Source organism: Penicillium canariense (genome assembly GCF_028826845.1).
Source record: "Penicillium canariense strain IBT 26290 chromosome Unknown utg000004l_segment0_segment0, whole genome shotgun sequence".
Taxonomy (NCBI): domain Eukaryota; kingdom Fungi; phylum Ascomycota; class Eurotiomycetes; order Eurotiales; family Aspergillaceae; genus Penicillium; species Penicillium canariense.
This window is the reverse complement of record NW_026622731.1, coordinates 348,841-376,779: the sequence shown is the minus strand read 5'-3', so window position 1 is coordinate 376,779 and position 27,939 is coordinate 348,841. Positions and strand designations below refer to the sequence as shown.

Here is a 27,939-nt window from a genome sequence, read left to right as displayed (position 1 = left end):
AACGGATGAGATGAAAAAGTATAAACTATACACTATGCGATACATGCAGAACTCTATCTCCTATTCTTCACCACCCTCCCAAGATAGCTACCATCCGAGCCAATCAGGCTGTCCTTACGATTGCACATCCACTAGTATCTTGCAGTGTTGATCGCGATGATCCAATAGTGCCTGGAAGCCCTTGTCCACTACCTCACTCAGTGCAATCCGTGCGGTAATCATATCGGCGGGCTTGAGTTGGTCTGCAAAGAGTTAGAACACAGTCCAGCCACTTCAATCCCAAGAAAATATTCGAATCAATCATCCCGGGACTGGATAATCGGAGCACCTACCAGTGCTGATGGCCCGAATTGTATCCAAAAAGGAGCCCTCATCATAGAGTGCCGATCCGATATACCGCACCTCATTGTACGTCAACTTGTTCACTGGGATGACCGGCGCTTTTTCCCAAACGGCGATATTCACAATGGCGCCCTGCGCCCGACACGCCGGGATGGCGCCTGCAAGCGCGCCCTCCACCCCCGCCGTGTCGAAGATAATATCGGCCCCAACCCCGTCCGTCAGCGTGTGCACCCGCTGAGCAACATCCACTTCGCGCGGGTCCAGGATGTCCGTAGCCCCGTACTTTGTGCAGAGTTTCTTGCGGTTATCCATGAGCTCAGCGACCATGATCTTCTTTGCGCCTTGCAGGGCTAGTACCTGCACCACGCCAATGCCGATAGGTCCCCCACCGACGACCAGCACTGAGTCGCCTGGTTGGAAGGGAGATACGGCTACGGCATGCCAGGCGACGGCCAGTGGCTCGATGAGCGCGGCTGCTTCGAGGGTAACGTTATCGGGGAGGGCATAGAAGTGTCCGGCTGGAGCGACGATCTTTTGAGACATGCCCCCACCAAAACCTACCCCCGGGACGTTGGTAAGTATACATGCGGTGATTTTGGGTGTGGCGCGAGAAGAGTAGACTTACCACTCAGTCCAATGAAGCCGATGTTCTCGCAACAGTGGTACTTGCCCTGCTTGCAGGCGCAACATGTACCATCGTAGATGGTCGGACGGACGACGGCGCGCTGGCCGGGGGAAACATGGGTGACATCGCTGCCCACTTCTTCAATGATGCCGCCGAATTCATGGCCCATTGAAGCGGGATATGTCGAGCCCGTGATAGGATGGGGATGTTCGGGGATGAGTACCGGACCAGCTGTGTACTCGTGTAGGTCTGTTCGATGTAGTGAGAATCAACAATCATCACTCTTCACTTTGGGTGCTATATGAACATACCACTGCCACAAATTCCGACATATGCCGGTCTCATCTGTAGGATCTTAGTATGACCACATGGAAGAATCAAGTACAAAAGTGTACAAGTGTATACCTTCACTTGGCCCTTTCCGCAAACGGGTTCTTCTACTTCGTCAACGCGGATATCGCCTGGTCCATGAAAGCGCACTGATTGCATCACTCGGGCGCTCTTGAGTGTCGTATGCAGCGTATCTGCCGCTTGGGTCGAAGTATTCAGCATGTTGACTGAATTGTATAGACTGCTTAGTGCACTGGAATCGTCTGTCTTCCTTGTAGGGGTATCTTCGCTGCCTGGGCAGTCACTGTCATTGCCGCTGGGTATTACTTTGCAGTCAATGGAAAACGAAAGAGGTTATTAGGTCGAAGGGGTGGCCAAGCAATATATAGGAATGAAGAAGAGTAAAGAGCCACGAAAGTACATCTACAGAGTGGCCACCTATGTAGATAGGACAACTAGCACTGGCCAGGGCGACGAGCAAACACTGGTGATTCATAGAATACAGAAATGGAGTTGATTCAACGTCATCTATCGCAAGTATGAGAACGTTCAGCGTGTGCGGATGGGGCTCAGAGAAAAGAAAGCAGGTATCACTCAGAGAGGCGATATCATAGTCCAGATTACTCTTGCCCTTGGAGGGACAGCCATTTGTTGGGTTCACCACACGGTGCGCAGGGTGTGCATGGATAACGTCACGAGGAGCTTTCAAGAACGGGTTGGGCGGGCTGTTGGCCCGACAAAGTACGATTTCGGCTAGCCAAGACCCTTGAGGAGTTCGAATAACATAGAGGGTAGGCAGTAGGGGTCGACAGTGGGCTGTGGACGCCACAGTGAGAACTTGACGGGTATGGCATGACGTCACGGAACACTGGTGGGTGGTCTAGAGAGCCCCGGCTATGGCAGTATTTGCAGGGACAGGATCGCCCTTGCATCTAGTGGAACAATCGGAAGCATGTTCGAGGCACACCCGATGACCCGGCTGCGCCTTGGAACAGCCCCTGGAGGCAGGGATGTGACAGGATCGAGAGCCGGCAGGAGAGTTGCAATTAGGTTGGTCGTACATTCATACATCATAGAAATCATCGGTGGCTTTCCCCAGATACAGAGTTGGAAAAGTTCCCACCAATGAGCGTGGGGCATCGTGGTAGCAATACGCGGGGTTGTTGCCAGCAATATAAACAATGTCCGTGCGGGCTGGCCAACCCGCGGGTGGCGGACCAGCCATTCAGGAGGTCTCTTCGTGCTGCTGCTCAACGAATGCATGCAAAATCGAATCCAAGCCTTCGTTACGGCGAGCGAGCAGCATCACATCGGCGACGTTAACAGTGGACCGCCCGGCATGTCTATATCGGGTAATGCCGACCAGTTAGAGTTCGTACCACCATGGATAGCCCACTGGGAGGAAACAAGCAAGGAAAGGCACCGTCTTGCTTAGTAGTCTGCTGGGGCTGACTCACCTAGCGAACGACTCCAAGTCCTGGCTGACGGTCTCTGTAGAATCGTCAGTTACGCGTCCGCTACGGACACTGGACGCTATGGCGCAGCCATTGAGGGAACGGAACACGGAACACGGAACACAATGACCTTTGAACAATCGATACCGAAGGGCAAAGGTCAAGATGTGTACATACCAATCTGGGCCCACACCATCTCTGTGAGGGCACCGATGAACTGAGGCGTGGCGTTGACGCCTAACTTGATAGTCTCCTCATCCACGATCTTGCCAATGGACAGCCAGAGGGCGGACTTGAGGCGCTATGCGGGGATTACCGGTCAGCCTGTGTCCCCATGTTGGGAAATAACTGTAACTCACCTCCTCAAGGCCAACTTCTTCGACTTGCTCCATGCTGAAGAGGAGGAGAGAAGATGATAGTGGTCAGTCTGCTAGCCCAGGCGCGTCCCATACATGAACCGGCGGGCGGTGATTGGCTCTGGACGCGTCCTCCGGACAAATAATTTATCCGCGGGGTTATCGCGCCTTCCGTTTTTGAACATTTCTCATGCCTTCGAAAAAGGACCATCGGAGCTTCCTGCCTCAAACGCTCATCACTTGCGGGTCTGAGTGCTCTTTCCCTTTTTTTTCTCCCCTCGGGGAATCGGCTGCTTCCTTTATTCAGCTCTCCCGTCTCGCGCCAATTTACTACCCTTCAATTCCACATCATTTGATCAATTGATCCCATCCGCGGCCACCCGAGCTCCAGCATTCCCCGCCGACTGAAAGAGCCGAGCCCATCCACACCAACAAGCCATGGCCGCCGAACGCCCCGACTTCGGCGAAATTGCCGCCGAGGCAGCCAGCGACTTCTTCACGCAGCTCTTCAGCTTTGTCGACACGGTCGTTCGCCGCTTTTGCAAGAACTTCTACGGCTCCTTCGTGGACGTCAGCGCGAAGCGCTGGACCAAGGTTATCGCCAGTGTGATCTTCTATATCATTATCCGGCCGTATATCGAGAAATTCTTCAAGTACCTGCACGACCGCGACCGCAAGAAGGAGAAGGAGAAGAAGGAGAAAGAGAAGGCTGCGTGGGGCGGGAAGAAGGCGAAGATGTCGGCGAATGCGCTGCGCGGCGGCGATGGTGGAAAGGTTCTGGGTGAGGTGGAGAATACCGATGACGAGGTCGAGGATGAGGACGCCGACAGTGAGCTTGCGCAGGCCAGTGGTGTGCCCGAGTGGAACAAGATGGCGCGCAAGAGACAAAAGAAGTATATGAAGAACTTGGAGAAGGGCCAGCGTGCGGAGAAGCTGAGCGAGGATCAGATTATGGAGTTGCTGGACTGGAGTGAGGAGGAGGCCGAGAAGAAGGATGCATAAACGGGGAGTGTCGGCTTGGGTCTGGCACGGTGATGCTGAGGTTGGCCAGCTGAAGAGCTCGGGGGTGAATCGAATCCCATAATCCTATAGATAGCATTGCGTATGTTGCTCATGTGTAATTTTACCCCCCACTGTACTAATCTTGATTAATCTGCATCCCATGGCTTGTTTATCCACATAAATACGTAAAGATTGTGAAGAAATAACATCAACTCTTATGCTTCATCCGGATTGATCGTCAAGCTATTCATGGTCTTCCGTCTAGAAACTAAATAATTAGTGAAAAGGAGAGAGAGAGGGAGATTTAAACCCAAGTCCGATCTTGACCGTGCATCATGAACATAAAAACATGAAAAATTCCTCATCGAAGGCCTCGCGAGATCAATGCAACCGCCTCAGCGCCTCAATCATTCCTTTCACGCTCGCCACATCGCCTGAGCCCACCTCCGCAACAATTTCCTCCTGCACAACAGCCTCGCAGTCAAGGAACCGTTCGATCAGCTCACCATCCACAAAGCGGTACGGTGCCTCCGCGGAGCGCGTGAGGGTCCGGAAGGCACGGAATTTATCGAAGGGCAGGCCGCCGAGAGACTCGACTTTGCTGGCGATGACACTCTGGAGCGTTATAAAGAAGTCGTAGTGTTCCGAGTTGATCAAGGCGAAAAGGTAGATTGAACCTTCGACCTGTAGTGGGAAGGGGGTGTTAGCTCGAGGCTTGAGTGATAGGATAAGATTAGAGGGCACGAACCGTTGCGACGAAGGCCCGTGGTGTTACTGTCAGACTGGCAAGTTGTTGGATGTGGATGGGACGGATCCGGTTGACCATTTCACCTAGCCTAATCTCGCTGGTTGGGACGAGACGGTGCTTGTCTTGGTCGGTGACACCTCCTTCGTTGCGGGATAGCACGATGAGGTTGCCTTCAGCTTCGCTGACGAGAAGCATGTTTTTATCGATAGAGGCGACAGCCGTCGTCCAGACGGTTTGATAGTGTCGGCCGATTTCTTCCAGCTTGTCGTTAACGCCGTCCTGTCCTTTGGTGAATTGCACGATGCAGACGCTCTTCATCAGGTCGGCGACAACAATCAGATCATTGACCACTGTCACATCGATGGGTGCTGTTGATGTGCGGTATGTGGCAGTCTTTTCGATCTTGATCGAACCAAAGTTGTTGTTGATCACCTTAAAAACGACAACCTGGAAGGAAAGCAGCAGTCAGCCAACACCGTCCAGGTTTTGACAAGGACGGCCTCATCACTTACAGTTTTGACTAAGGCTGCGACAATTCGGTCACCCATCATAGCTAGCGCGCGGCACGCACCCTTGACTCCTAACTCGGCGACCTGGATCAACCTGCGCCCATGATCAACTTCCAGCACCAGAATCCGCCCGCGGATAGATTCGGCTCGATCTTCGTCCAGATACGCCGTGCCAACAATCCACCGGTCCTTAGTAACATCTTTCCCGTTCTCATCCTTGCCAGCCGGAAACTCAGCGCGAATGACACTTTCGACTAGCTCGTCTGGGTGAAGTTCCAGCGCATCCAGGCGGCGGAACAGGATCTCGTCAGCGAGCACGAAATGACTCTTGACGATTTCAACGCCATCCTCCAGCTTGCGGTCGATCGTGCCGAGACCAAAGGCCTTTTCAGATGGTGAGTAGGCGACGCGACGCACAGTCGAGCCCATTGGTAGTGTTTGGATCTGTGTTGTACGCTCCTTATCTACAAGCGCAATCTTGAGCTCCCGTGCCGTAGCCACGGCGATAGACTCTGGAAATGCCTCTGTGTTCAGGTGGCAGATTCGGGAGGCGCCCTCAGAGTTAACTGCGGAGTATATAATTCGCCCCTCGGAGCCGTAGATCAGACTCGGATTCTCACAGGTAGCGAAGACGTTATACAGGCCGTCGCCCCGGGGAAGTTTCTTGAAGGTTGGTTGTTCTGATCCGAGGATCAACTTCATCATGTCGGTGAGTGCGTATGTTTGCGGGTCCAGTGTGAATGTGATGACGCTGCCGTCGGCCATGGAAATGAACAGGGTGGGTGGGCTGTCTGCGAGGACGTCTGCCACCAGAACGGATCGGGGGAAGGCCTCCCCTGTTGGGCCTAGTGACTGGCTTTGCAGCTCGGACAGATCCTGGAGAGCCAAGATGGACACTTTGGCGGACTGGGGGAACCCAGCAATGCAGACACCTCCAGGCTTGGCTGGAACTGTCACGCCCGATATCTGCTGGTCTGCACCCATGTCCTTTTGTGTAATGAGCTGGGTGTTATTTTGGATATCAAAGGTCGCTAGGCCCTGGCCACCAATAACTAGCACCAGGTGGTCATCATTGGCTGAGGCTGCAGTAATCGCCTTCTGCGTCGGGGGCGTCCACTCGAATGTGACCATCCCGTTTTCAAGATCAGCAATCAGGGCTTTCTTCTCCGTAACCTGCAGGATTCGACCCCCTGGCAAATTAGCTGCCAAGAGTGTACTCTCCGCCAGAGAGAGCCCGAGGAAATCCTCCAGCTCCTCGACTTCTCCATCGGCGCTGAAGCGAAATACCCGCGTTTCATCGACGAAGGTCACGAGCAGCGTATCGAGGAAGCTCCCTGTGCTTTGAGCCTGCAGTCCCCATAAATCTGTGATGTGATCCATTTCACCCAAGACACCAAGCTCCTCCATTCCGACACCACTACGCACACTTCGCAGAGTTCCATCATCGAAAGCACCTGAGCCAGTCACGATCCGAGCTTGTCCTGTCGAGAACTCGTGCGTCTGAACCTCACTTGTGCGGTTTCCTAGATCCATCAAGGTGAAGTCCAAGATGGGTGCAATGTTAGACAGGGTCTGAATGACCTCAAAGGAGCCATCGCCGATGCGAAGCACCTGTGAATCACCCTGATGCGAGCCGACAAACAGAATTCCGCCGCCGAGGTACACAAGCTTTGTGGCTCGAGATGTACTTCCCAGATAGTCCAGTTTCCAATCCTCGACGTTGCCTTCGTTGTTCAATACGAACATCAGGAAGAATAATCGTCCATAGTCATCAGCGAGCAACCACCGTTGACTATCGACCTTCTCCCAGGCTACAAAGACAGTTGCTTCTTCAAGGTCGCGCGAGATCATGTCATTTGCATTGTCGTCGATGTATTTGATAGATGTCTCTCCCAGGACAATGAGGCCACCTGCCCTAGTCGTCAGCACAAGCAGTCTATAGGAGAAAAGTACGATCAGAAACACACCTAGCGGAGCAGGAATAGGAATCAAATGCGACGAGCCCAGGTCAAGCTCATGCGCAAAAACACCCCCATCCAGCTTCTTCTCCTGCACCTCCTTAAACGTAGCATCCGCAGGCCCACTCGGAGTAGCCCGGCTATACTCCAGCTCCCGGATCCGCAGCCGGACCTTCTTCTGGTTATCCTCATACAACAGCGCGAGCCACGGCTGATTGGACCCGGAGTGCAGGAACGCCGACGACCTCACGAACAGCTCATCAATCCGCGACGCAGTCGGCTCGCCCAGTTCCCCGACCTGCGGCGTATCAGCTTGTAGTGTGGCCTGCGAGACGCGGCCCTTTCGTTTCGTCGACTCGATGATCGGGATCACCACGATCACGCCCTCGTAGACCTCCAGCGTCATGAACCGTCCGCTGGGATCAACCAGGCACCGTGGATCGGTCTGCGATTCTCGGGCCGAGGGCTCTGCGATATCAACATAGCTGCGGGCTGTTCGGACTTGTCGCTTCTCCGTGTCCCAGGCGAGTGTGAAGTAGTTATACTGGTCTGTGCCAACGAAGAGGTGGTCGGTCGGCGAGTTGGCCGGCGCCGGGAGACGGGCCAGCATGGTGACCTGCGCGTAGAGCGCGCGGGTCTGGGCCAGGATCAGGCCATCCGGGGTAAGGGTGTAGAATTCGAGGCGATTGGCTTTTCTAGGACAGGGAATTTTGATGTTAGCATGCGCCGTGTTTGCGTCGCGCCCCGAGCTTGCCGGGAAGCAAAGCCCCAGATACCCGAATCCCAGCCGTCTATACAGTGGTGACACTCACGCTACCACCAAGCAGTCCTCCTCGGAATTCATAAAATTCAGCTTCACTGCATGGCGAATGCCACTGGCCCGATGGATGGGTACCACGTAGGCCATGGTGGGTGTCCCACAGGCTGCGGTATCGCAGTATTTCGTGCGGGTCGCAGCTTGTCGCAGGACCACTGCGGGGGGATGATGAGCACCAAAAGGATCGAGGAAAACTAACTCAAATCCAGTCGGGCAAGGGTGGGATAGTTTAGGCCTGAGGTCGGTGATGGCGCATCTCCTCGGGAATTCGAAATTTCCAGGACTGTGAGCTGCAGCGAGGGGAGGAAGGATGTTGGAGGTCTGCCGGGCGGTGCCAATGACGACGTTTTAAGTCCGCGCTTACAGCCGAAAACAGGCGGGATCAGCCCGACTGCCCAGCGAGTCTGTTTAGAGGATGTCGCTTTCCGAGAAGTTCTGTAGGTTGCATTTTAAATATATTCGGTAGCTCTCTATATGAAATCCAGTAGATTGAAATCCTTTTTGTAAATTTCAACCACGTCTACCGAAGAAACCATCACTCAAATCCCGCCCACGCAGTGCTCCCGTTGCAAGCAGAAACGAAACGCTGGAGAGCTTCCAAATATAAGAGAATTTGTCCACAGCTCGAGGCCGATAAAAGTTGAAGCAAAAATGGGAGGAGAGAGAAAAAAAAAAAAAGAAAAGGGTAGGCATACATCAACCCGCCAAGAATAGGAAATAAATACCGATTTGGCAAACACAAGGGGCCGAAAATGTATGTGCCCGGGTCGTCTAGATAGCAAAAGTCAAGGGGGAGGCAGGGATTATGACGGCACTGCGGAAAGAAAGGGAAATGGGAAAAAACAAACAAACGTGTCTCATCAATCATGACCACACATCCTCCTGGTAGCTGCCGCTACTCCGCATGTGCTTGACCATCTCTTCACCCTTCTCGGAAGGCATACCACGCTGCTGAGCGATGATATGACCCAGCACCAGGTTGACCTCGCGGGCCATGTTGGCGGCATCACCGCACACGTAGAAGTTAGCCTTCTGCTTGAGCAGCTCGCTGACAAGCTCGGCGTTCTCCTTTAGACGGTGCTGGACATAGACCTTCTCGGAACCCTCACGGGAAAAGGCGGTGATGATCTTCAGAGAGTCACCCATCTGCTCCTGGTAGGTCTGGAGGAATGAGTCAGTTAAATTGCTTTGTTTGGATGAAAGTGGTGGTGTTTGGAAAGACTGTTTCTCTTACCTGGAACTCTTCCTGGTACAGGAAATCCTCGTCGCGCTTACGGCATCCGAAGAACAGCAAGGTAGTGCCAACCTTCTCGCCCTTGGCGGCCAGAGCAGCACGTTCCTGGATGAAACCACGGAAAGGAGCAACACCAGTACCGGGGCCAACCATGATGATGGGCTTTGCCGGATCGGAGGGGAGCTTGAAGTTGGAGTGGCGGACGTGGACGGGAACATGGATACCATCGTACTTGTTTCGGGGACCGGTAATCGCGTAGGTCAGGCCGTGAGGGTCGGGAGAAGGATCGCCGTTCTGCTTCTGCTTGAGAGCTAGGAGGTAATTGGTGGTGACACCCTTGACCATGTGCGAGGCGCCAGGCAGGCGAACGGACTCGACGACAGCGGTGATGCTGATCTTGTCCTTCTGAACCAGAGACGAGGAGGAGATGGAATAGTAGCGAGGTTGGAGCTTGTTGAGACCTTCGACGAGCAGGGAGAACGGAACGGCAGTGAAGGTCTTGGGCGTGATGCTCTGCAGCGCCTGGGCGATGTTGAAGCAGTGGTTGGAGATCTTCTCGTGGAAGTAGTCCTTGTCACTACCCAGGCGCACAATCTCGGCCTTGCTCTCCTCATCGGGGGCGAAAGCAGCCAGCGTCGAGACGAACTGACGAGAGACGGGGGCGCAGACTTCCATGTAGTAGCGAACGGCGGCATCGTAAGTAGTGGGAGTCGGGATGGGGACCTTAGCAGTGACATCAATCCCCTTGATGTTGATGACCGAGTGCCGCTTGTCCGCCAGATTGAAAACCTGGAGGAAGCGGTCGACCTCGGCACCGGCGTTGGTGGGCCAGACAGCGATGTGGTCACCGGTCTGGTAGCTCAGGTTGCTACCGGCGATGCTGATCTCCATGTGCAGGCAGTTACGGTCCTTAACAGTGAACAATTCGTGGGATTCGACAATCGGGGCAATGTACGGGTTGTGGGCGGAGTACGGGCCTTTGGGCTGACCGTCGCGATGGGCGGAAGTGGGCTCTCCCAGGTACACAGACTCATCCTCGGGCGACTTTTCGTCGTCCTCGGAGACACAAAAGACCGGCTCGTAGACAGATTCACGCTCCTGCAGTCCCATCGCCTCGCTCAGGGCAGCCCACATCGGTTCCTTCCAGGCCAGGAAGTCCTCCTCCATGGTTCCGGCACCGTCGTCACCTTCACCGGCAGATCCAATGCGCTGCGCCCCCAGCTTGGTGAGGGCGGCATCGACCTCGCGGACCATAGCGTTATAGTGCTCGTACGTGTTGTTTCCCAGACCAAATGCAACATACTTGAGGGAGGACAGAGGCGCCTCATCGGCACCCGCGCCGCCCTCAAAGGCGACGTCGTCACCGGTGAAGAACTGGTAGAAGTCGACCGCGTTGTCGGTCGGCTCACCCTCACCGTAGGTGGCCAGCACGAAGAAGGCCACTTTGTCCTCGGGGAACTGGTCCAGGTTCTCGTAGTCGTAGTCCTCGATATCGGCAACCATGGTCTTCAGACCGAAGCGCTGAGAACCTTCCTTGGCCAGGCGCGAGGCGTAGTCCTCGGCGGTTCCGGTCTGCGAGCCATAGAAAATCACACAGTTCTTATTGGTCTCATCCATCTTCCGAACGATGTCGCGAGTCTGGCCGCTTTTGGCGGCGCCATTCAGGGCGGTGGCGGAGGAGGCATAGGGGTCTTTGGGGACAGCCCAGTAGGTTCCCTTGGTGAAGTAGGCGACGCTACCCAGCAAGAGAGCCACTAGGACGACCAGATCGAGGGTGTCAAGTTGCGCCATAATGGCTGGAATTCAAGGAGTCAGACCTTCCCGTGGTCCTGTTCCCCGCAACACACAAGGGGAGAAGTGGTCGTGGTCGTCGTCGGAGAGTTGGTCGGCGGGCGGGCCCGTGAGGAGCGGAGAAATTGGCGGCGGCAGGCGAAAGGGAAACTCAGAAAAAGGCAAAAAGGGGGGACAGACGGAAGAGGCGTCGTGTGGGATGCCAGGATGTCCCTATATTGACCGCAGAAGACCAACACAAAATCCCAACAGGCTCCTGTTCGAAGAAGGAAAGAGGAAGAAGGGACGGGAGGCCAAAGTGGTCTGACCACGGAGATCTGGTCAGATTAAAGTGGAGCTTTCACTTGCCGAACACGCCCTCTCCCGCACGAGTATCGGTGTGCAGCTGGTGCAGGTGCAGTCTGGTCTGCAACAGAAGCCGGTCGATAGCGCTAGAAGAGTACCGCTAGACAGTCTGCTGGAGGGGAAATTGTACAGAAGTATACAATGGGTTTGTTGCATCCCTAGGGAGGGAAAAGCAGGACGAGTAAACACAATCACGTGAGGAATTCCGTGTAAAGAAAAGGAGGATCCAGACGTGATGCTAGTCGCGGGGCTTCATATACTGAGGCTTTATTTTATTTTATGCTCGCGATGAAGTTCATTGCGCCTCGGCTGGAGGAAGCGTGAGGTGGACCGGAACGTGAACTCGGCCAGCAGCCTAAAGGTGAAGGGCCCGCGGCGTCCGTTTCCTAGTGGTTAGCACGACGCCGCACCACTCAGCGCGCGGGGACACTCGTATCCTCCGGACTGCGAATCAGAACCATGTGTCTGCCCTCCCCAGAACCGCCCATTCCCTCGGGTATGGGTCCGTTCGGCAGACCCGTCCGGGAGATCGAGTGTCAATTGCGCCAAACATGCCGTCCCAAAACATTCCTCCTCAGGGTCCGGCCATCAGTGGGACTCAACGGGGACCGTTGTCGAGGCTCGAGAATGTTGCTGGTACTGCATCTGCCTGCATTAGCCCTTCCGGGCCCGGTCTTATCTTCTCTTCCGCGCTTCTCCGACTTCCGTCCTGACCAGCGCCGGCCAATGCGGACAGATTCCGCCATGCACGTCTGTTCCTCGCGTTATGCTTCTGGTCGGGCCTAGTCGGCATGCTCTGCGGGCAGAGCCAGAACCCAGCGAGACTACTCCGTACAACAGGAGGACTGCCCTGTCGTCACGTCGCTGCTCTGCTAAGTTGATGCCCTCGGATCCGAATCACTTGGCTAGCGTTAGCGGCGGCAGCGGCGCGGCCGTTCTCAATTTGCTCCCCCACATTGCTCTCTGCTGGGCTCTCTCACGTTAAGTTATACTTTCACAGGGTGACTGCGATTCTGGTGCCTTACACTCCTGCAGAGGAGGACTCTGTATGGCTGGTGAGTCTGGCTGATGATGGCAGATCCATGCACGCGACAGTACGGAGCACACCGTATGGAGTGTAACTTGGCGCTGATCGGTGGGGGGACCTTTCTTTTCATCTGATTCTTCCCTCTGTCGACGGCCGAGCTGGATCCCCGAACAGCGACATCTCGGGTTCGGTCCATGACTCGCCCTCGCCTTCTCCTACTGAAGCCCCTTGCAAGCCCTTCTCGGCTCCCATCGCGAATCCGCCGGGTTTCCGGTTCGCTTCTGACTGGCTTTTTATCGGAGACGGCTAACCCCCCGGCTAGAGGACGCCTAGCGAGGTATCAACAGGCTACATATCCATGTAGCTGGACTGACGGTCTCAGGAAGATTACAGCGTAGTACCATCCATGGATATGGATATGAAGTTGAAGATGAATTCCGTATCCTCATGTCACCCATTTCTCCAGGCATTTCCTCCTCGACGACTAATGTCGGCTTGGGATCCTCGGATGACTCCACGAGTTCCCCTGCGATCGGACGTTTCAGCTGCTTCTTTGACCCCGCCACACGAGACGCCCCCTGCACAGGAACATATTACGGATCGAGGTCCCGATGTATTAATGCGTTCATGTACTGAGGAGTTCGGGGTTCCCTGTTCCTCGAGCTCGCTGCAAGCTGCATCGGCATTTGCCACTCCAAATGCCCCTCCTCTAATTAGCTGAACGTCAGCGTACCTTGCATCGTCTAAGTACTCCGTATAGCTCTCCATGTAGTATAATTTCGTCGTCGAGTCATCCTTGCGCTGCTGCCCCGGGCTGATCTATCCTACATGTCATATATTTTGCCTGTCACTCGTGCACGGCGTGCCACTTCTAGATGCCTGGGGGAACACAACCGCCCATTCGTCATATCGAAACGCGGCATTTCTCGGTCTGCACATAGAGGAGTTTTGGCCGAATAGAGTCCTCAATCCTTGTTTAGACTTTCCCAGTAGCCCAGAGACCCCAGTTGACACCAGTAAAGACCAGTACCTCCCGCCCGAGCAGGGAGGGAAAAAAAAGTGGACGGGTCCCCGTGCACACCAAATGTTTATCCAAAGAAAGCTCGCCATCCGCAGAGCATTTACAGCACCTCACCAACCTCTCCCCATCCACCCCAACCACACACACCCGCCCCCGTGGGACCCGGAAGACATGGATTGATTCGCTATGTCCTGCTTACTGCCTCCTGCTGACACTCTCGACACGGCAGCCTGCATGCGATTCACCCAGCAATGAGTCCTTGACTCGTCGCGCCAGTAAGTCGCTTCCAGGCCCCATGCACGCCCCGAGTCCCAAATCCGACCTGCTCCGCCTCTCGCCCCGGGAATATCGCGTTATTGCCTGCCTCCAGGCGATGCATCCTCACTAACCGTGTCTTTCGTGCCCAGTGGCATCTCATCCGGCCAAAGCTGCTGGCCCCGGCCAGCAAACACAGCTGCCCCTCATCCCTGACGACCTGAAGTCGGCGTCGCACCACACTCTCGCGTCCCCGTCGGAGTGGCGAGGTACGCGCACCGCCCAGTCGACCCCAATGCACAGCCGCGAGTCCTCTACCGTTCGTGGACGAGCCGCCGACCCTTCCACCCTAGCCCCAACCCTCCAAGCCCGCCGCGGCCACTCCGGTTCCAAGAGCCCCGACGTTTCAGCAGGCCGCCCGGCAGGATATGACGTGGGATTGGAAAGGCGACCGTCCAACTCGTACGGCCACCATCGCCAAACCTCCATCGTTCATGGCATGCAGCATTCGCGCAATCCAAGCATGGCCGGTTCGACTGCTTCCGCTAGCCCGCTGAGTCCGGAACTGATTGCCTCCCTTGGTCGCAGCGGCTTGGACGAAGCTGGCATACCCCAAAAACTGGATCAGTTGGATCCCCATCCGACTTATCAGAGCCCGGTGGGAATGGCGGCGAGCCATGGACCGCAAGGGACGCTGAGTACCATCCAGGACAATGACACCGACGAACTGATGGAGAGGAGTCCGGCAAGTGTTGTTCACAAACGGATGAACTCTGGTGGAGGAGTGGGCAGACGCGATCGATCCCACAGTCGCTCCCATTCGAAGCATCATTCGGAATCAAAGACTGTGGGGGAGTATGCGTTACATCACCTGTTCAACTCAGTAAGTAGACACTGCGGCGTGAACGAAATAGTGAATTGTCGTCAACGGCTTTGCTGATTTTGGGGCTATAATCTAGTTTGTCGGTAAGGCTGAGAGTAAGATCAACCAAGCCATCTTGAAGCTGGGAGAATCGGAAGCTCCGGTGGAGGAGGTATGCGGACCTGGCGCGGACCCGAGTTTCGATCAGTTGATATCGGCCTTGGGACATATCGCAAGACAGAAGCCAAAGCCACTGATTGATACCATCATGCTGTGGCGAAAAGGCAAGGGCGACGCAGCTATCACTGCAAGGCACATGACGAACGAGCTGGTATGTTTTACCACCCATAATGTTGAGGGCCGAGAGATGCATCGAGAGGGTGAGATGCTAACCTGGGATGGGACGGTGTTGTAGCCGAAGCCAGTGGTAACAGAAAATGGAGTTCTCATGCGTCGCAACACTGAACCAACTCAGGTTCCTGGCGATCAATCTGCCTCCGCGGATCGTCCGCAACAGTCAACTCCATTCCTCAGTCGCCACGAGGACGTCGCACTGGTGGAACGCCGTGCCACTGTCTCTGTCTACCTGGTCTGCAGAGTCTTGATCGAGATCTTCAACCAGAGCAGCCTCGCCTCAATCACCCTTGACATGGCCGATCGTCTGGAAGACATTATCTTCGGTCAAATCAAAACAGTCGACCCAGATCAAATTTCCGCATCCCCCCTTCGCATGGCAAATTGGAGGATCTACGGCCAGTTACTCGGAATCATGAGTGAACTGAACTTCTCAAGTGTCGCCAACCGTTTTCTGACAGAGCTGGACAAGTATCAAAAGGAAGAAGTGGCCCGGGGCCCCTCACGCGACGGTGATGCGAAAGCCGAGCTGCTGATTCTGGGCATGAGAAACCTGCGCATACCAACGTCTCCCGAAGGCTGGCCCAAGTCTTGCGATTTCATGCGGTCTGTGGCCCGCTTGTTCGTCAATGCCCACGGCCAGCGAATCAAGCAAGCGTACTGCTACGTAATTGAAAAGCTTCTGCTTCCTGTGGCCGCAAGCCCGACCACCGACTTCTCACTCCCTCGGTGGAAGGAGTTCTTGGACCTGGTTCAGCCGCGTTTGGTGCAGTTGCTCACAAAGCCTCGGCATTGGGCTGCTGCCTTCTCCTTAAACGTGTTGCTGCTATGTATATCCAACAAGGAGACTTTTACCTCCCAGTGGCTCTCGATGATCTCGAGTCTGCCCGCGCGCCTCAAGGATCGCCCCACTCGCGCTCCAGCTTTGCAGGCCATTTGCCGCCTCGTCTGGACCTACTTCTTCCGCTACTCCGACTCTCCCACAATAGCCCTGCGTAAGGTGGAGGAGGTGGCCAAGATCGCCCTGCCCATGGGCAAAAGGACGTACCTCAGTGCAGAGCCGCCCTTTGCGGACCCCCTGATTCAACTCATCCGGATGATTGGATTCAAGCATCCCGATGTCTGCTTCCGGAACATCATCTTCCCACTGATCAACTCGGACTTGTTCCTCTCCGGCCGAGAGTTGAAAATTGAACAAATGGAGCCAGAAAAAATGGTTATTGGTATTCGCGCCTTTTTGGCCACCATGACCGATCTGGAGACCAGTGACCAGCTCTGCCCTCCGTTCCCGACGGGCTCCCTCCCGAATCCCTTCATGGATAACTCGACCCCTGCCTACTTCCATCGCTCGCAGCTGCTGGCCGAGCCCAAGGGGGGAGCTGCCGCTCAAAAGCCTGGCCCTTGCTCACCATGCCCAGTCAACATTTCCAGACTGAGTGATAATGTCAAAGAGTACTACCTCCGCTTCTGTGAGGTCCTCGGCAAGATCACAATTCTATGTGACAACACATTTGGCGGGCAAGCAGCCCTGGACGAAAAGTTCGGCGGAACAACTCCGAAAACTCCCATCACCGAAGCATTTGGCTTTGGACGGCGCGATGACCATTTGAGCACCCTAGACCAAAAACAAGGGTTCTACGATCTCCTTCACGTCGCAGTGCAAGCCCTGCCTCGCTGCCTCTCCGATCACATCCCCTTCAACTCTCTTATCAACCTCCTTTGCACTGGAACGGCTCATGTCCAGTCTAACATCGCCACATCCTCGGCGGAGTCGCTCAAGGCGATCGCCAGACAGTCTCATGCTCAGCAAGTCACCATCGGATTTGCTCGATTCATCTTCAACTTTGATGCGCGGTACTCCACCATGTCCGACGAGGGTATGCTTGGACCGGGACATATCGAGTCTACACTCCGGCTCTATGTAGAACTGCTCCACATTTGGATCGACGAGATCAAACAGAAGACCAGGGAAGCTGCCTCGGATCAGCTTGAGAAGTCCATTTCTGGTAGCCGGGCTTTGCATCTCGATCTTTCCAGTGTACTCGCGCATGTCGAGGAGATCGAATCGCATGGACTGTTCTTCTTGTGTTCTCAGTCTCGACGAGTCCGCGCCTTTGCTATCAATGTCCTGCGACTGATCACGGAATTCGATAGCGCGCTGGGCAAGGAGAACACGCGGATCATTAGGATTCTCGAGGCCGATTCCCAGCAGATCCTGGATGTGAATGATGAGCAACTCACTGTTGCCGAACGAAGCCGCATTCAAAAGGGCAAGAGGCGGAGCGCATCCCAGAATACTCTCATCGAACTCTGCAGCAGTGAGGTCTCCTACGATTCCACCCTGTGGGCCAAAGTGTTCCCGAAAATCGTTCGGGTTAGCTTCGAGACTTGTCCCTTTGCCGTGACTTTGGGTCGAGAGATAGTCTGTGCACGCCTTGTTCAAATGCACAAGATGATTACCTCGCTGGCTGAACGGACCAGGCCTCAATTCTCTCCTAGTGATGTCTACCAGAGCCGTCCGCTCGGCCGGAGCAACATGACCGCGGAGATTCTTGTTGAGCAATGGAAACTTTACCTGGTCATGGCCTGCACGACTGTAACCAGTGTTGGAGCTCAGTCTCAGAGTCAGCTGGCGAACGCTCAGCATGCGCGCAAAGCTTCGAAAGGAGCTCAGTCTTCCGATAAGATCAGTTCCGCCCGAAGTCTGTTTGCGTTCGTAATTCCTCTCCTCTCCGCTGAGCGGGACTCCATCCGAAATGCCATTGTGATTGCTCTCGGCGCTATTCACAAAAACCTTTATCGTACCCTTCTGGAGTCTCTGCAGTATGCAGTCACCACCTGCAACGAAGAGGCGAAGATACGCATTGGCACCCACCATCGCACCCCTAGCAGCCCTCAACGAAACCGAAACACTGACCGGTTGCGCACCGAAGTCACCCATGTCTACAAACTCACGTCTCACTTCCTGCGGGAGCCGGAGGTCTATAACGACGACTGGATTATCAATAACATAATTACTTATGCCAAGGACATCCGTATCTTCTTGAGTGATGCCGAGGTCCAGAATGACTGGGAATTCCAGCGTCTGCGTTTCCACTACTGTGGCCTTATGGAAGAGCTGTTTGAGGGCGTCAACCGCACCAAAGATCCATCCCGGTGGATTCCTTTCGAGTCCAGAAAATCCGCGTTCTCGCTTATGGAAGATTGGTGCGGTTACTCGCCCAATCAAGCCCAAATCTCCGAGCGAGAAGAGAACATGCGCAAGTTCGCCATGACCCAGCCGCACGAGGGCGGCGAGATGAGAAACGCTGCTGCCGCGATGGAAATTGAGAAGAAGAATCTTCGTGCAGCGGCATTGAGTGCGATGGCTTCTCTCTGTGTATGTATCTGACTTGCTGTCAAATGCGCATTTGTGCTAACCTTGCCATAGGCTGGACCGATTAGCATTACTACCGAGAGTGGATCTGTGCTCCAATTCGACGTGGGTCGTATGCTGTCTTGGATTGATATTATTTTCAACACCATTAGTGACAAGTGGCACTCAATCGGCCGCCGTGCGCTGAAGAATCTCATCATCCACAACCAAGAGCATTCATACTTGATGGAGCGGTCCATCGAAATGTGTTATGTAACCGAGCGCCCCAAGTCGCTTGAAAGTTATTTTGAGGTGTCCACAGAGGTGCTCATCGAGTATCCAGACTATCCCCTTCAATTCTGGAGAATCCTCGGCGCCGTACTGGTCACCCTCGGCAGCCAAAAACGCGAGATTCGAATGAAGTCTGCTAAGCTCCTTCGGAGACTCGAGGAGCGACAGCAGAAGAGCTCCCGTCTCCAGGACTTTGACATCAGTATCTCAGATAAGACTACGGCAGTGTACAAGCTTGCGCAGTTCGAGACGTCGAAGCGACTCGCCAACCAGCATTCTGATCTGGCATTCACTATATTCTCTGAATTCTCGCTGCACTTCCGGAATCTGCGCGCGGATAGTCAGCGAAATATGGTTGCCGCTGTCTTGCCTTGGGTGCAGACCATGGAGTTGCAGGTGGATCCGAATGGTGGTCCAACGGCTTGGTCGTATATGCTGCTTGCTAATCTTTTTGAAATTACCATCCGCTGCAGCACTAACCTGCCGAACCAAGTACAAGCTTTGTGGCAAGCCCTAGCCACAGGACCCCACGGAGGAAACGTCCAGCTCGTGCTTGATTTCATCATCAGCCTTTGCTTAGAGCGCAAGGAGCAGAATTTCGTGGAATATGCCAAGCAGGTCGTCGTCTTTCTGGCAGCAACTCCGGCCGGTTCCAAGGTCATCGAATTTTTCCTTCTGCTGGTTATTCCCAAGAACATGGTGCAGGAGCGTAAAGACCTCACCCCGCAACCTTCAGACGTCAAGAGTCTGCCATATGTCGCTGACCTGGGCACGGTGCTTCCCGTTGGCAATAAGCAGGCTGGTCTTTCTCTCGGACAGGTGGCTCTCATCTTCCTTGTTGATCTCATGGTGGCCCCTGTCACTCTCGCTTTGGAAGATGTGGTCAAACTTCTTCATGTGGTACTCATTCTTTGGGACCACTATACCGTTACCGTGCAAGAGCAAGCCAGAGAGATGCTGGTTCACCTCATCCACGAACTGGTTGCAGCCAAGTTAGCCGATGACGCTCCGGCGGACGCTCGCCAATGTGTTGAGGACTTTGTCGAGTCTATTCGCAAGAGTGACAGCGGTGTTGTCTGGGAGTATGAGGAGAATCAGGGCAGGGAAGAAGAGGCTGACGATCGCCGCGTACCTCTGGCCATGGCCACCGTCACGCGGGACGTAGTCAAGTTCTTCAGTTTCGCTTATGAAGGGGTGGGTGATCTCTGGGCCAAGGAGGCGCTGAACTGGGCGACATCCTGCCCAGTGCGGCATCTAGCATGTCGCTCCTTCCAGGTTTTCCGGTGCATCTCAACTTCCTTGGATTCGCGGATGCTGGCGGACATGCTGGCTCGACTGTCGAACACCATCGCGGACGAGGAGGAGGACTACCAAACGTTCTCAATGGAGATCCTCACCACCCTGAAGATTATCATCAGCTCTCTGGCTCCATCGGACCTTTTGCATTACCCACAGTTGTTCTGGACGACTTGTGCTTGTCTCAATACAATCCATGAGAGTGAGTTTATTGAGAGTCTGGGCATGTTGGAAAAATTCCTTGACCGAGTTGATCTGAGCGATCCCGCTGTGGTGACGCAGCTCCTGGAAGGCCAGCCACCGAAATGGGAGGGTGGGTTCGGCGGTCTTCAGGACCTTGTCTTCAAGGGCCTCAAGTCGTCTGAGTCATTCAATCGTACATTGGACGTGCTTCATCGCCTGAGTGGGCTTCCGAATAACGAGCTCATTGGGGATGGTACTCGACAGTTGTTCACTATTCTGGCGAATCTCCCTCACTTTCTCGAGTGCTTTGATCAAGGATTTGTGGATCAGAAGCCAATTCTGCATGCCAGCTTGCTTGCCCGAGTTGCCGAGAATGAGCGCTGTCCTCGACTCGCTGCATCACTGTTTGGGTTCGCCAACCAGCAGTACAAGACCGAGGGTGTCTTCTTGGACCACATCATCACCGAGATCAAGTCATACTATTTCCCACAACTGGATTTCCAGTGCTTGATCTTCCTCATGGGCCTTCTCACCAACACGACCGATTGGTTCCGCGTCAAGACGATGGAGATCCTTTGTGTATTGATTCCCGAAGTCGATATGCGCCGGAACGAGGTTACCTGCCATGGCCCAGACCTTATCTCTCCATTGCTGCGTCTTCTCCAGACCAACTTGTGCCCCCAAGCGCTCGGTGTTCTAGACAATATCATGACCGTCTCCGGAAACCCGATGGAGCGGCATCACCTCCGCATGAGTATGGCGTCAGCAGTCACATCTCGGGCCATTCGCAAGGAGTACGAGCGCATTCAGAGTCTCTACGGTATTCCGGAGGAGACTGGATGGTCGGTTCCTATGCCCGCGACACAGTCAAGCATGACCCGCAACAATGTCCACGCTGTTTTCTACACGTGCGCCGAGGCGGATGACATGAATGTGGAGGATGCCATGACGCCTGATGTCGAATTCAGGGCCGATGAATTTAAGGACTCGTTCTTCCCCATGATGAGGGCGGATACCATGAAGTCCATCGAGACCCAGACCGATGGAAATATGGGTGACATCGTTCAAAAGCTAGACAGCCTGGATGACTTCTTTGAAGAGACAGAATCTAGCGTACCGTCTCTTCATCCGGTGGCCCCACCAATGCTGCGCGGTTTCACGGGGAGTTATGTTGATACCAATGCTCACTTGTATGACCAGCAGACAGCGCCCATTCTGCGCAAGTCTCTCGCTCGAACGGGCTCCACCTCATCTTTCCACAACGGCCTGGCCGAGTCCCGTCCTGCTAATTTCCGCTTTGACGGACCTGGCATGCACTCCCCTGTGAACCCACCGCCCCACAGCTCGCAAACTCTCCGTCCAGGTTCTCATACTCGCTCTGTCACCTCACCCACAAACAACCTCTACGTCCACACTCAGCAACCAATTCCGCATGGCACACCGCCAGTGGCTCTGCATGAGCCTGCCTTCTTCTCAGATGATGAAATCGAAGAGACACACTCAGACTTCGACGACCGCTCATCTGGCAAACGAGCGCTACATTCCCCGATAACACCCATGGTGCGCAGCGCGACGGATGGCTCCCACTCTCTCGAGTCCATGATCCGCAGTGGCATGCGCCGTCTCACCGGTGGTGCAGCGAACAACCGCGAGAAAGAACGCCAGCGGGACCATCTCCGCGCGCAGCATCGCGCCATGGTCCAGACAGCGAACTCACCCCGCGTCCCTAAAGTACCGGAGGAGTATCTTGCAGGCCCAACGAGCCACCCTGCATCCCCGAGGTCATAGCACACGTGGCCCATCGACTCTTCTTACTCCCATACCATCGTTACTTTCAATTTTGATTCTTTCTCTGCTGTATTCAGCCTGGGCATTTCTCGGGCGTTGGGATCGACACCTTATTCATAACATACATACCCTTTTTGCCTCACTATTGATCTTTTGATTTACTTTGCGCTGAGACTTTCAGGATCTATCATTGCTATCTGGATGTTTGTATACTACTTCACGTGGTCAATTGGTAGATGAGTCCGAGTTTCGAGGGCGTTCTGATATTAGGATCAAGACACATGATATGGACCATATATCTTCTTGAAGAACTGAGAGACCCATCGAATGTGCATCAAATTTCGGAGCGAACAATGAACGAAGTATCAAAATCTTTATCTCCAGATTATCTCCACGTGACCTTCCCCGGGCTTCCCCCGCAGCCCGCAAACTACCCGCGGGCCAAGGGTGGGTCGCATGGCAGCTCGGAAAGCCACGGCCCTGCGGAGGATGGGCGTCCGAGGTATGGTTTAAGTACCCCCTTGCCCCCGCGGTTGTGTGCGTGTGTGTGTGTATCTGCTGCACCGTCTTCTGATACTCTGACACGATCCAGCCATCTTCATTTCTTTCCAACTATATCCATCCCTTTCTCCCCAGTAGAACCCCGCGATGAGTGCCCGCGCTGCGTCCTCTCTCCCTCGGGTGGCCCGCCTCCACACCGCGGCTAGTATCCGACGCTGGCCGGCCAACTTTAGCTCGACAGGATCAGTCCGGGCATTCTCAACGACGCTGCACCGCGACGCGACTTGGGGATTTGTTGGATTGGGCCAGATGGGTATGTGCGAGTGGCGTTGGAAACCAGCAGCAACCCCCCTGTGTGGTTCCTACCGAGGTGGCCCGACCACCCTTGACTGATGTCTGTCGTCAGGTTATAACATGGCCAAGAACCTGCGCGCCAAGATTCCCGCATCTGATACGCTAATTGTGCGCGACGTCAATGAGGAGGCCGTAAAGCGCTTTGTCGCGGAGGCCCAGGAGGCCGCTCGAAGCAACGGCGCTGGCGCCGACGAAGGCCGAGTTGAGATAGCTGAGAATGCGCGCGAGGTTGCGGAGAAGTCGGTGAGTACCTATCTGCTTAATCGATCCAATGGCTTTGGCGAAATCCGCATTGACCTGGCCGCACACAATGCACCAGGCTTTGTTTGGATTTCACTATGTCAGGTCTAGCCACCGGTTTAATCATTATCTGTGATATGTAGACCGTGATGATTACCAGTTTGCCCGAGTCGCAGCATGTCATTGATGTGTACCACTCGATTCTCAAACATGGCGAGCTTCCCGCGCTCGATCAGGAGCGTTTGTTTATCGACACATCTACGATTGACCCGGTGACGTCCAAGGATATCGCCAATGCCATCCATACCACTCAGACGGGTCGATTCGTCGATGCTCCTGTCTCCGGGGGTGTCGTTGGTGCCCGCGCAGGTACTCTGTCATTCATGTTCGGTGCTTCCTCGCAGACAGGAGAGCTGCTTGAGCGTGTACGGGGAGTCCTCGCTCTGATGGGCAAAAAGGCCTGGCACCTCGGTGACCCAGGTTCTGGTGTCTCCGGAAAGCTTGCCAACAACTATATGCTGGCCATCAACAATATTGCGACGGCCGAGGCTATGAACCTGGGCATCCGCTGGGGACTCGATCCCAAGAATCTGGCCGATATGATCAACTCCTCCACTGGCCGTTGCTGGCCCTCAGAGGTGAACAACCCCGTCCCTGGGGTGATCGAGACCGCTCCCGCCTCCCGTGGGTATGAGGGCGGATTCGGGGTCAGCCTGATGAACAAGGACCTGCGTCTGGCTCTCGCTGCTGCAGAGAAGTCTGGAACTCCTCTGGCTCTGGGTGGCCAAGCACGCGAGGTGTACAATGCTGTGGAGGAAGCCCACCGTGGCAAAGATTTCTCAGTTGTTTATGAGTGGCTGCGGAGCAAGTCTGAACCTCAATAGTGACCTATTCCCTCTGTCTTTACTACTTCTCCGCCAGGCCCATCTCATCCCCGTGTCATTCGCTTGATTCCCCCATGTCTTCTTGCCCTCTGCGCTTTTGCCATAGATGTGATTTCAGGGATATAGAAGGGCTGCAGCATTCTCAATACAATTGTATTCAGAACCAGCACGTATAACTATCCAGTGGATCCCTTGACTTACAGGCCTAACACAATGACCAAAATCTTCGCATATCCCTCATCAACTTTCGCATGATAGCCCCGTACTGCTGATATAGATATTGACTTCGAGAACCTTCCTCACAACACTGCCTACTTCTTTCAGGATATCTAGATCTCCAGAGCTTGAATCTAGAGATTGTTTCTCAGAATTATGCTCACTTACGACAGGTATGGAAAGGAGTCATGTACCGTTCTATCTGCAACACCACCATGGACAGATTTTCGGTTTAGTCCCAGAATACCTGAGGTGGTAGAGTGTGTTGCTGTGGCTTAGAGCCAGGGACATAAAGTAAATGTGGCTAGATATACCACATATGCTATGCTAGGCAAGATCAGCATTGAGCCTGTAGAGTCAGGCCCCATTCCTGTGTGTTTCCTACTTGATTGTATTCTACTATTCTGACGGTGAACATGACGAACAAGCGTGACGAGTATCTAGAATCCTCAACACTTCTCAACTTCCCAGCTTCACTTCTTCACTTCTTCACTCTTTCCCATCACTGCCCTCGCCTTACTTGCATCTTTACGAGTCCTCAATAGCCACCACTCGGTGCAGGAGGGTGAGCGAGGTGCGCTCCTTCCTCCCACATCTCGTGACGCTCCTGTTTCCTCTTTCCTCGTCTCTCTGCACTTTCCCCGAGTGCCACCCTCCTCCTCTTTCCATCTCATCTCCTTGCCGTCTCTCGCTGTTCCGCTTTCCATCCCCTCGTCTGCATCTTCATCTCCTTCCCCCTTCCTCCGCTCTGTTCACACAGAGTTCCTTGTCCTGTGCCCAGGCCTCTTTATGGCCTTGTATCCCAAGTCTGGTCAGTTCTTGTTTGCTCTCAGTCTCTTTATCTTCTGATCATCGCTGGAGAGAGAGTCATCGACTGGCTCTTCAGCGAGTGTGAGTAGCCATTATTCCTCGTCCTTATTGTTTCCTGCATATCACCTTCTTGATGAACCCAGTTGACTGGTATTCAGTCGTCGAAATCACGGATTCACCCAACTCCAGCGTATATACCGTTTCCAGCAATCAAAGGTGAGCAACGCCACCTCTTCGATCAGAACAGATATACCACCACCATACCGCACTCACAGGAGGTCGTCTTATCGGTATCCTGTCTGTCCACAATTCTGATTGCCTCTGTGTCTCTTGTGTCCGAAGTAACAACCGGGCTTGCTTCAGAGGGTTTGTACAGAATAGCTGACAATAATTACACATCCAGCTCGTGGGAAATTCAGACGATGCGTGCTCAAGCCACCCAAAACACCACTCCCCCTGGTGCTGGCCAGGGATCCAATGGTCCCACAACTCAGTACCACCATGATTCTCGCACACCTTACGGACCTAGCTATTCGCAAGGTGCAAGCAACCAAAGTCATGATGGCAATATCATAACCCCACAAATCTTCTCAAGCATGAACGTTCAGAATCAGCGTGCCAAGTTCACCTCAAAGGGCACAGCATCCGTTCCTGTGAACATGAACGCTAATTTGGACTGGCCAGCTGCCAACGGCGCTTCTTATAGCAGTCCGTTCGTCCTGCTACCAAATTCCACCATCATAAATGGCTTGCCGCAGGTTTCATCTTTTGTTCCCAACTCGGCCCCAACTCAGCCAGATCAGCTTGCTCAGTTCCCTTATGTCTCGACGGGCATCTACCCAGGTCTGAGTCCAATTCTGCCAGGAACCTATCCGTGGCCATACGTGATGAACTACGACTTGTCGGGCACGTCCAATGCCAAATCAACCCTATGGAACACCCCTGATAGTCAGAAGGGAGTGCAGTCTGAGAATGCTACACCCATGCAGTATTTCCCAACGACTTTTATTCCTAACATGGACAGTCCCGCTCTTCCCGGATACTCTTACGGGAATTTGTACCCACAACTTGGACCCCTCTCATTCCCGCTGCAGATAATGAAAACTGCAAATGGATACGTTGCTCAGGATATGGAGGCTCTGACCCAGCAGGATCCCGCCATTCCTCGCGCAGTGCCTGCCATGTGGACCAACCCGTCCGAGCTGACTCTCGCCAAGTGCCTCGAGAACCGTGAGGGTATCACCAACGTCTACATCAGGGGTTTCCTTCCTGAGACGACCGATGAGATGCTACATGCCTACGCCGCTCGATTTGGAGACATTGAGCGTTGCAAGGCTATTGTTGACCTTGACACGGGTCTTTGCAAGGGGTAAGGACGATGCCCGTTTCAATTATCTTCTGCTTCGTTCATGCTGAGCCCAACTTTTATAGTTTTGGATTCGTCCAGTTCTACGAATTCTCATCTTGTGAAAACTGTATTCGTGGGTTTTACTATCTCGGTTACCAGGCCAGCTTTGCCCAGAAGTCTCGCAATTCTCGTCTCAAGGATCTGGAGGACAGGGCATCCACCAATATATATTGTACCAACATTCCGATCGATTGGACAGAGGCTGTAAGTTAACTGAGCTCTATTGCTTACTGAGACTGACCCTTCAACCTTCCCATCCAAAGGATCTTCGGCGCCACTTCGAGCCTTACCGTGTCGTGTCGGAGAAAATCAGCCGCGATGAGAAAACGGGTGTGAGCAAGGAAGTGGGCTTCGCGCGGTAAGGGATTGAACTTTTGCTGTCCTGAGTCTAGTTCGTGAACTGAAGCACGAACTGCGCAGCTTCGAAACTCGGGAGATTGCCGAAAGAGTATTGGGCGAATTTCACAATATGACCGTCAAAGAGGACGATGTAAAGCTGCTTTTGCGCTTCGCGGACACCAAGGCCCAGAAGTTGCTGAAGCAACAGAGCAATGAGCGTCGCGCCTATCGTGCTGGAGAGTACAACTATTCCGTGGAAGTTGTCCATGGGTCGGTTCAGGGATCGACTCCGTCGCCTACTGTCCAGCGTCTTCAGCAGACTAGTGCTCATATCACGCCCAACTCTCAGCAGAGCGTCAACATTTCTCCTGGTGGGATGGGCTCAATGAACTCCAACTGGACTCCTGCTTCCTCAATTTCACCCACGTAAGTCACTCCGAGAGATTGTCTCATAGCAAGTCTCTCGATTTCTGGTGCTGACAAATAGTTAAAGCTATGCCTTGATGAAAAAGCCTGGAAGCGGCGTGCGGCAAAATTCCTTCTCTCGAAGCCTCAATGCACTAGAGAACACCCCCGTTTACCACCGGCGCGGCTTCCTGAACCGGCGCTCTTTGACCGATATCTCCAGCTCATCGAAGACAGCTCGGCCCGAGTCTCCCAATCTCGAACCTCGTTCGTATATGTCAAGCCCGCGGAAGGAGAACATCAAGACTGGCTCGATGTCTCCTATTCCATCCCGAATGGAGATCGTCATCTCGACTCCCCGATCCTGCACTTGAAGCACCAGTGTAAGTGCTGAAAAAAAGCCCACTTAGTTTTGGGCGAAGCTCTTGAATTCTTCGTTGCTTACATTTGCTTGATTCGTGACATGCGTTATTCCTGCAGAATGTACTTCGATGTATGCTTGCAAGTCGGTTTCTTTATCAGTGGCCCCACTCTGCTTTTTCTGCTTTTCTCGTCGTATCGACCTTGTGGTTTGAAATGTTTCTGTTAGTCCCTTTGTTTGCTAGTCCTTTCATGTCTTCGGTCCACATCTGTTACGAGGCGCTTTGAAGGTGGAACTGTTCTATTTTTTTTGTCTTGCGTGCAGTTATGAGGGAAAATCATGTCTTTCGCAGTATCTGTTCAGAATTCATGTTTTGCAGCTTTGCCCAAAAACATCGTCCAGCAAGGTTGTCTAGGTCAATATAATATGTTCCACTGCAACCAATGTCCTTTAAAGTCAGTTTGACTGACTGGCACGT

General features: G+C 53.9%; 8 protein-coding genes across 8 annotated transcripts; 4 read left to right on the top strand and 4 right to left on the bottom strand.

Annotated features, from left to right (window-relative positions):
* Window positions 1-114: 114 nt before the first annotated feature.
* N7482_006465 (uncharacterized protein) lies at window positions 115-1,519 on the bottom strand (the record flags this gene model as incomplete). The annotated part of the gene is made up of 5 exons (XM_056688590.1): window positions 115-242; window positions 333-899; window positions 968-1,216; window positions 1,279-1,312; window positions 1,373-1,519. The coding sequence occupies 5 exons, from the start codon at window positions 1,517-1,519 to the stop codon at window positions 115-117; spliced, it is 1,125 nt and encodes a 374-aa protein (XP_056541019.1).
* Window positions 1,520-2,522: 1,003 nt separating this feature from the next.
* Window positions 2,523-3,143, bottom strand: N7482_006464 (CENP-S family protein; the record flags this gene model as incomplete). Its single annotated transcript, XM_056688589.1, has 4 exons — window positions 2,523-2,640; window positions 2,755-2,788; window positions 2,929-3,052; window positions 3,111-3,143. The coding sequence occupies 4 exons, from the start codon at window positions 3,141-3,143 to the stop codon at window positions 2,523-2,525; spliced, it is 309 nt and encodes a 102-aa protein (XP_056541018.1).
* A 402-nt stretch (window positions 3,144-3,545) lies between these two features.
* Window positions 3,546-4,109, top strand: N7482_006463 (uncharacterized protein; the record flags this gene model as incomplete). Its single annotated transcript, XM_056688588.1, has 1 exon — window positions 3,546-4,109. One exon carries the CDS (start codon window positions 3,546-3,548, stop codon window positions 4,107-4,109), a length of 564 nt encoding a protein of 187 aa, XP_056541017.1.
* A 381-nt stretch (window positions 4,110-4,490) lies between these two features.
* Window positions 4,491-8,231, bottom strand: N7482_006462 (DDB1/RSE1 family protein; the record flags this gene model as incomplete). The annotated part of the gene is made up of 4 exons (XM_056688587.1): window positions 4,491-4,793; window positions 4,858-5,304; window positions 5,370-8,019; window positions 8,137-8,231. The coding sequence occupies 4 exons, from the start codon at window positions 8,229-8,231 to the stop codon at window positions 4,491-4,493; spliced, it is 3,495 nt and encodes a 1,164-aa protein (XP_056541016.1).
* Window positions 8,232-9,005: 774 nt separating this feature from the next.
* Window positions 9,006-11,166, bottom strand: cprA (NADPH--hemoprotein reductase cprA; the record flags this gene model as incomplete). Its single annotated transcript, XM_056688586.1, has 2 exons — window positions 9,006-9,302; window positions 9,376-11,166. 2 exons carry the CDS (start codon window positions 11,164-11,166, stop codon window positions 9,006-9,008), a joined length of 2,088 nt encoding a protein of 695 aa, XP_056541015.1.
* Window positions 11,167-12,062: 896 nt separating this feature from the next.
* Window positions 12,063-21,943, top strand: N7482_006460 (putative cell morphogenesis protein (PAG1); the record flags this gene model as incomplete). Its single annotated transcript, XM_056688585.1, has 5 exons — window positions 12,063-12,147; window positions 13,967-14,697; window positions 14,774-15,007; window positions 15,092-18,409; window positions 18,461-21,943. 5 exons carry the CDS (start codon window positions 12,063-12,065, stop codon window positions 21,941-21,943), a joined length of 7,851 nt encoding a protein of 2,616 aa, XP_056541014.1.
* Window positions 21,944-22,591: 648 nt separating this feature from the next.
* On the top strand, window positions 22,592-23,922 carry N7482_006459 (uncharacterized protein; the record flags this gene model as incomplete). Its single annotated transcript, XM_056688584.1, has 3 exons — window positions 22,592-22,757; window positions 22,851-23,041; window positions 23,182-23,922. The coding sequence occupies 3 exons, from the start codon at window positions 22,592-22,594 to the stop codon at window positions 23,920-23,922; spliced, it is 1,098 nt and encodes a 365-aa protein (XP_056541013.1).
* A 1,448-nt stretch (window positions 23,923-25,370) lies between these two features.
* On the top strand, window positions 25,371-27,474 carry N7482_006458 (uncharacterized protein; the record flags this gene model as incomplete). The annotated part of the gene is made up of 5 exons (XM_056688583.1): window positions 25,371-26,317; window positions 26,380-26,560; window positions 26,620-26,714; window positions 26,777-27,121; window positions 27,189-27,474. 5 exons carry the CDS (start codon window positions 25,371-25,373, stop codon window positions 27,472-27,474), a joined length of 1,854 nt encoding a protein of 617 aa, XP_056541012.1.
* Window positions 27,475-27,939: the final 465 nt, after the last annotated feature.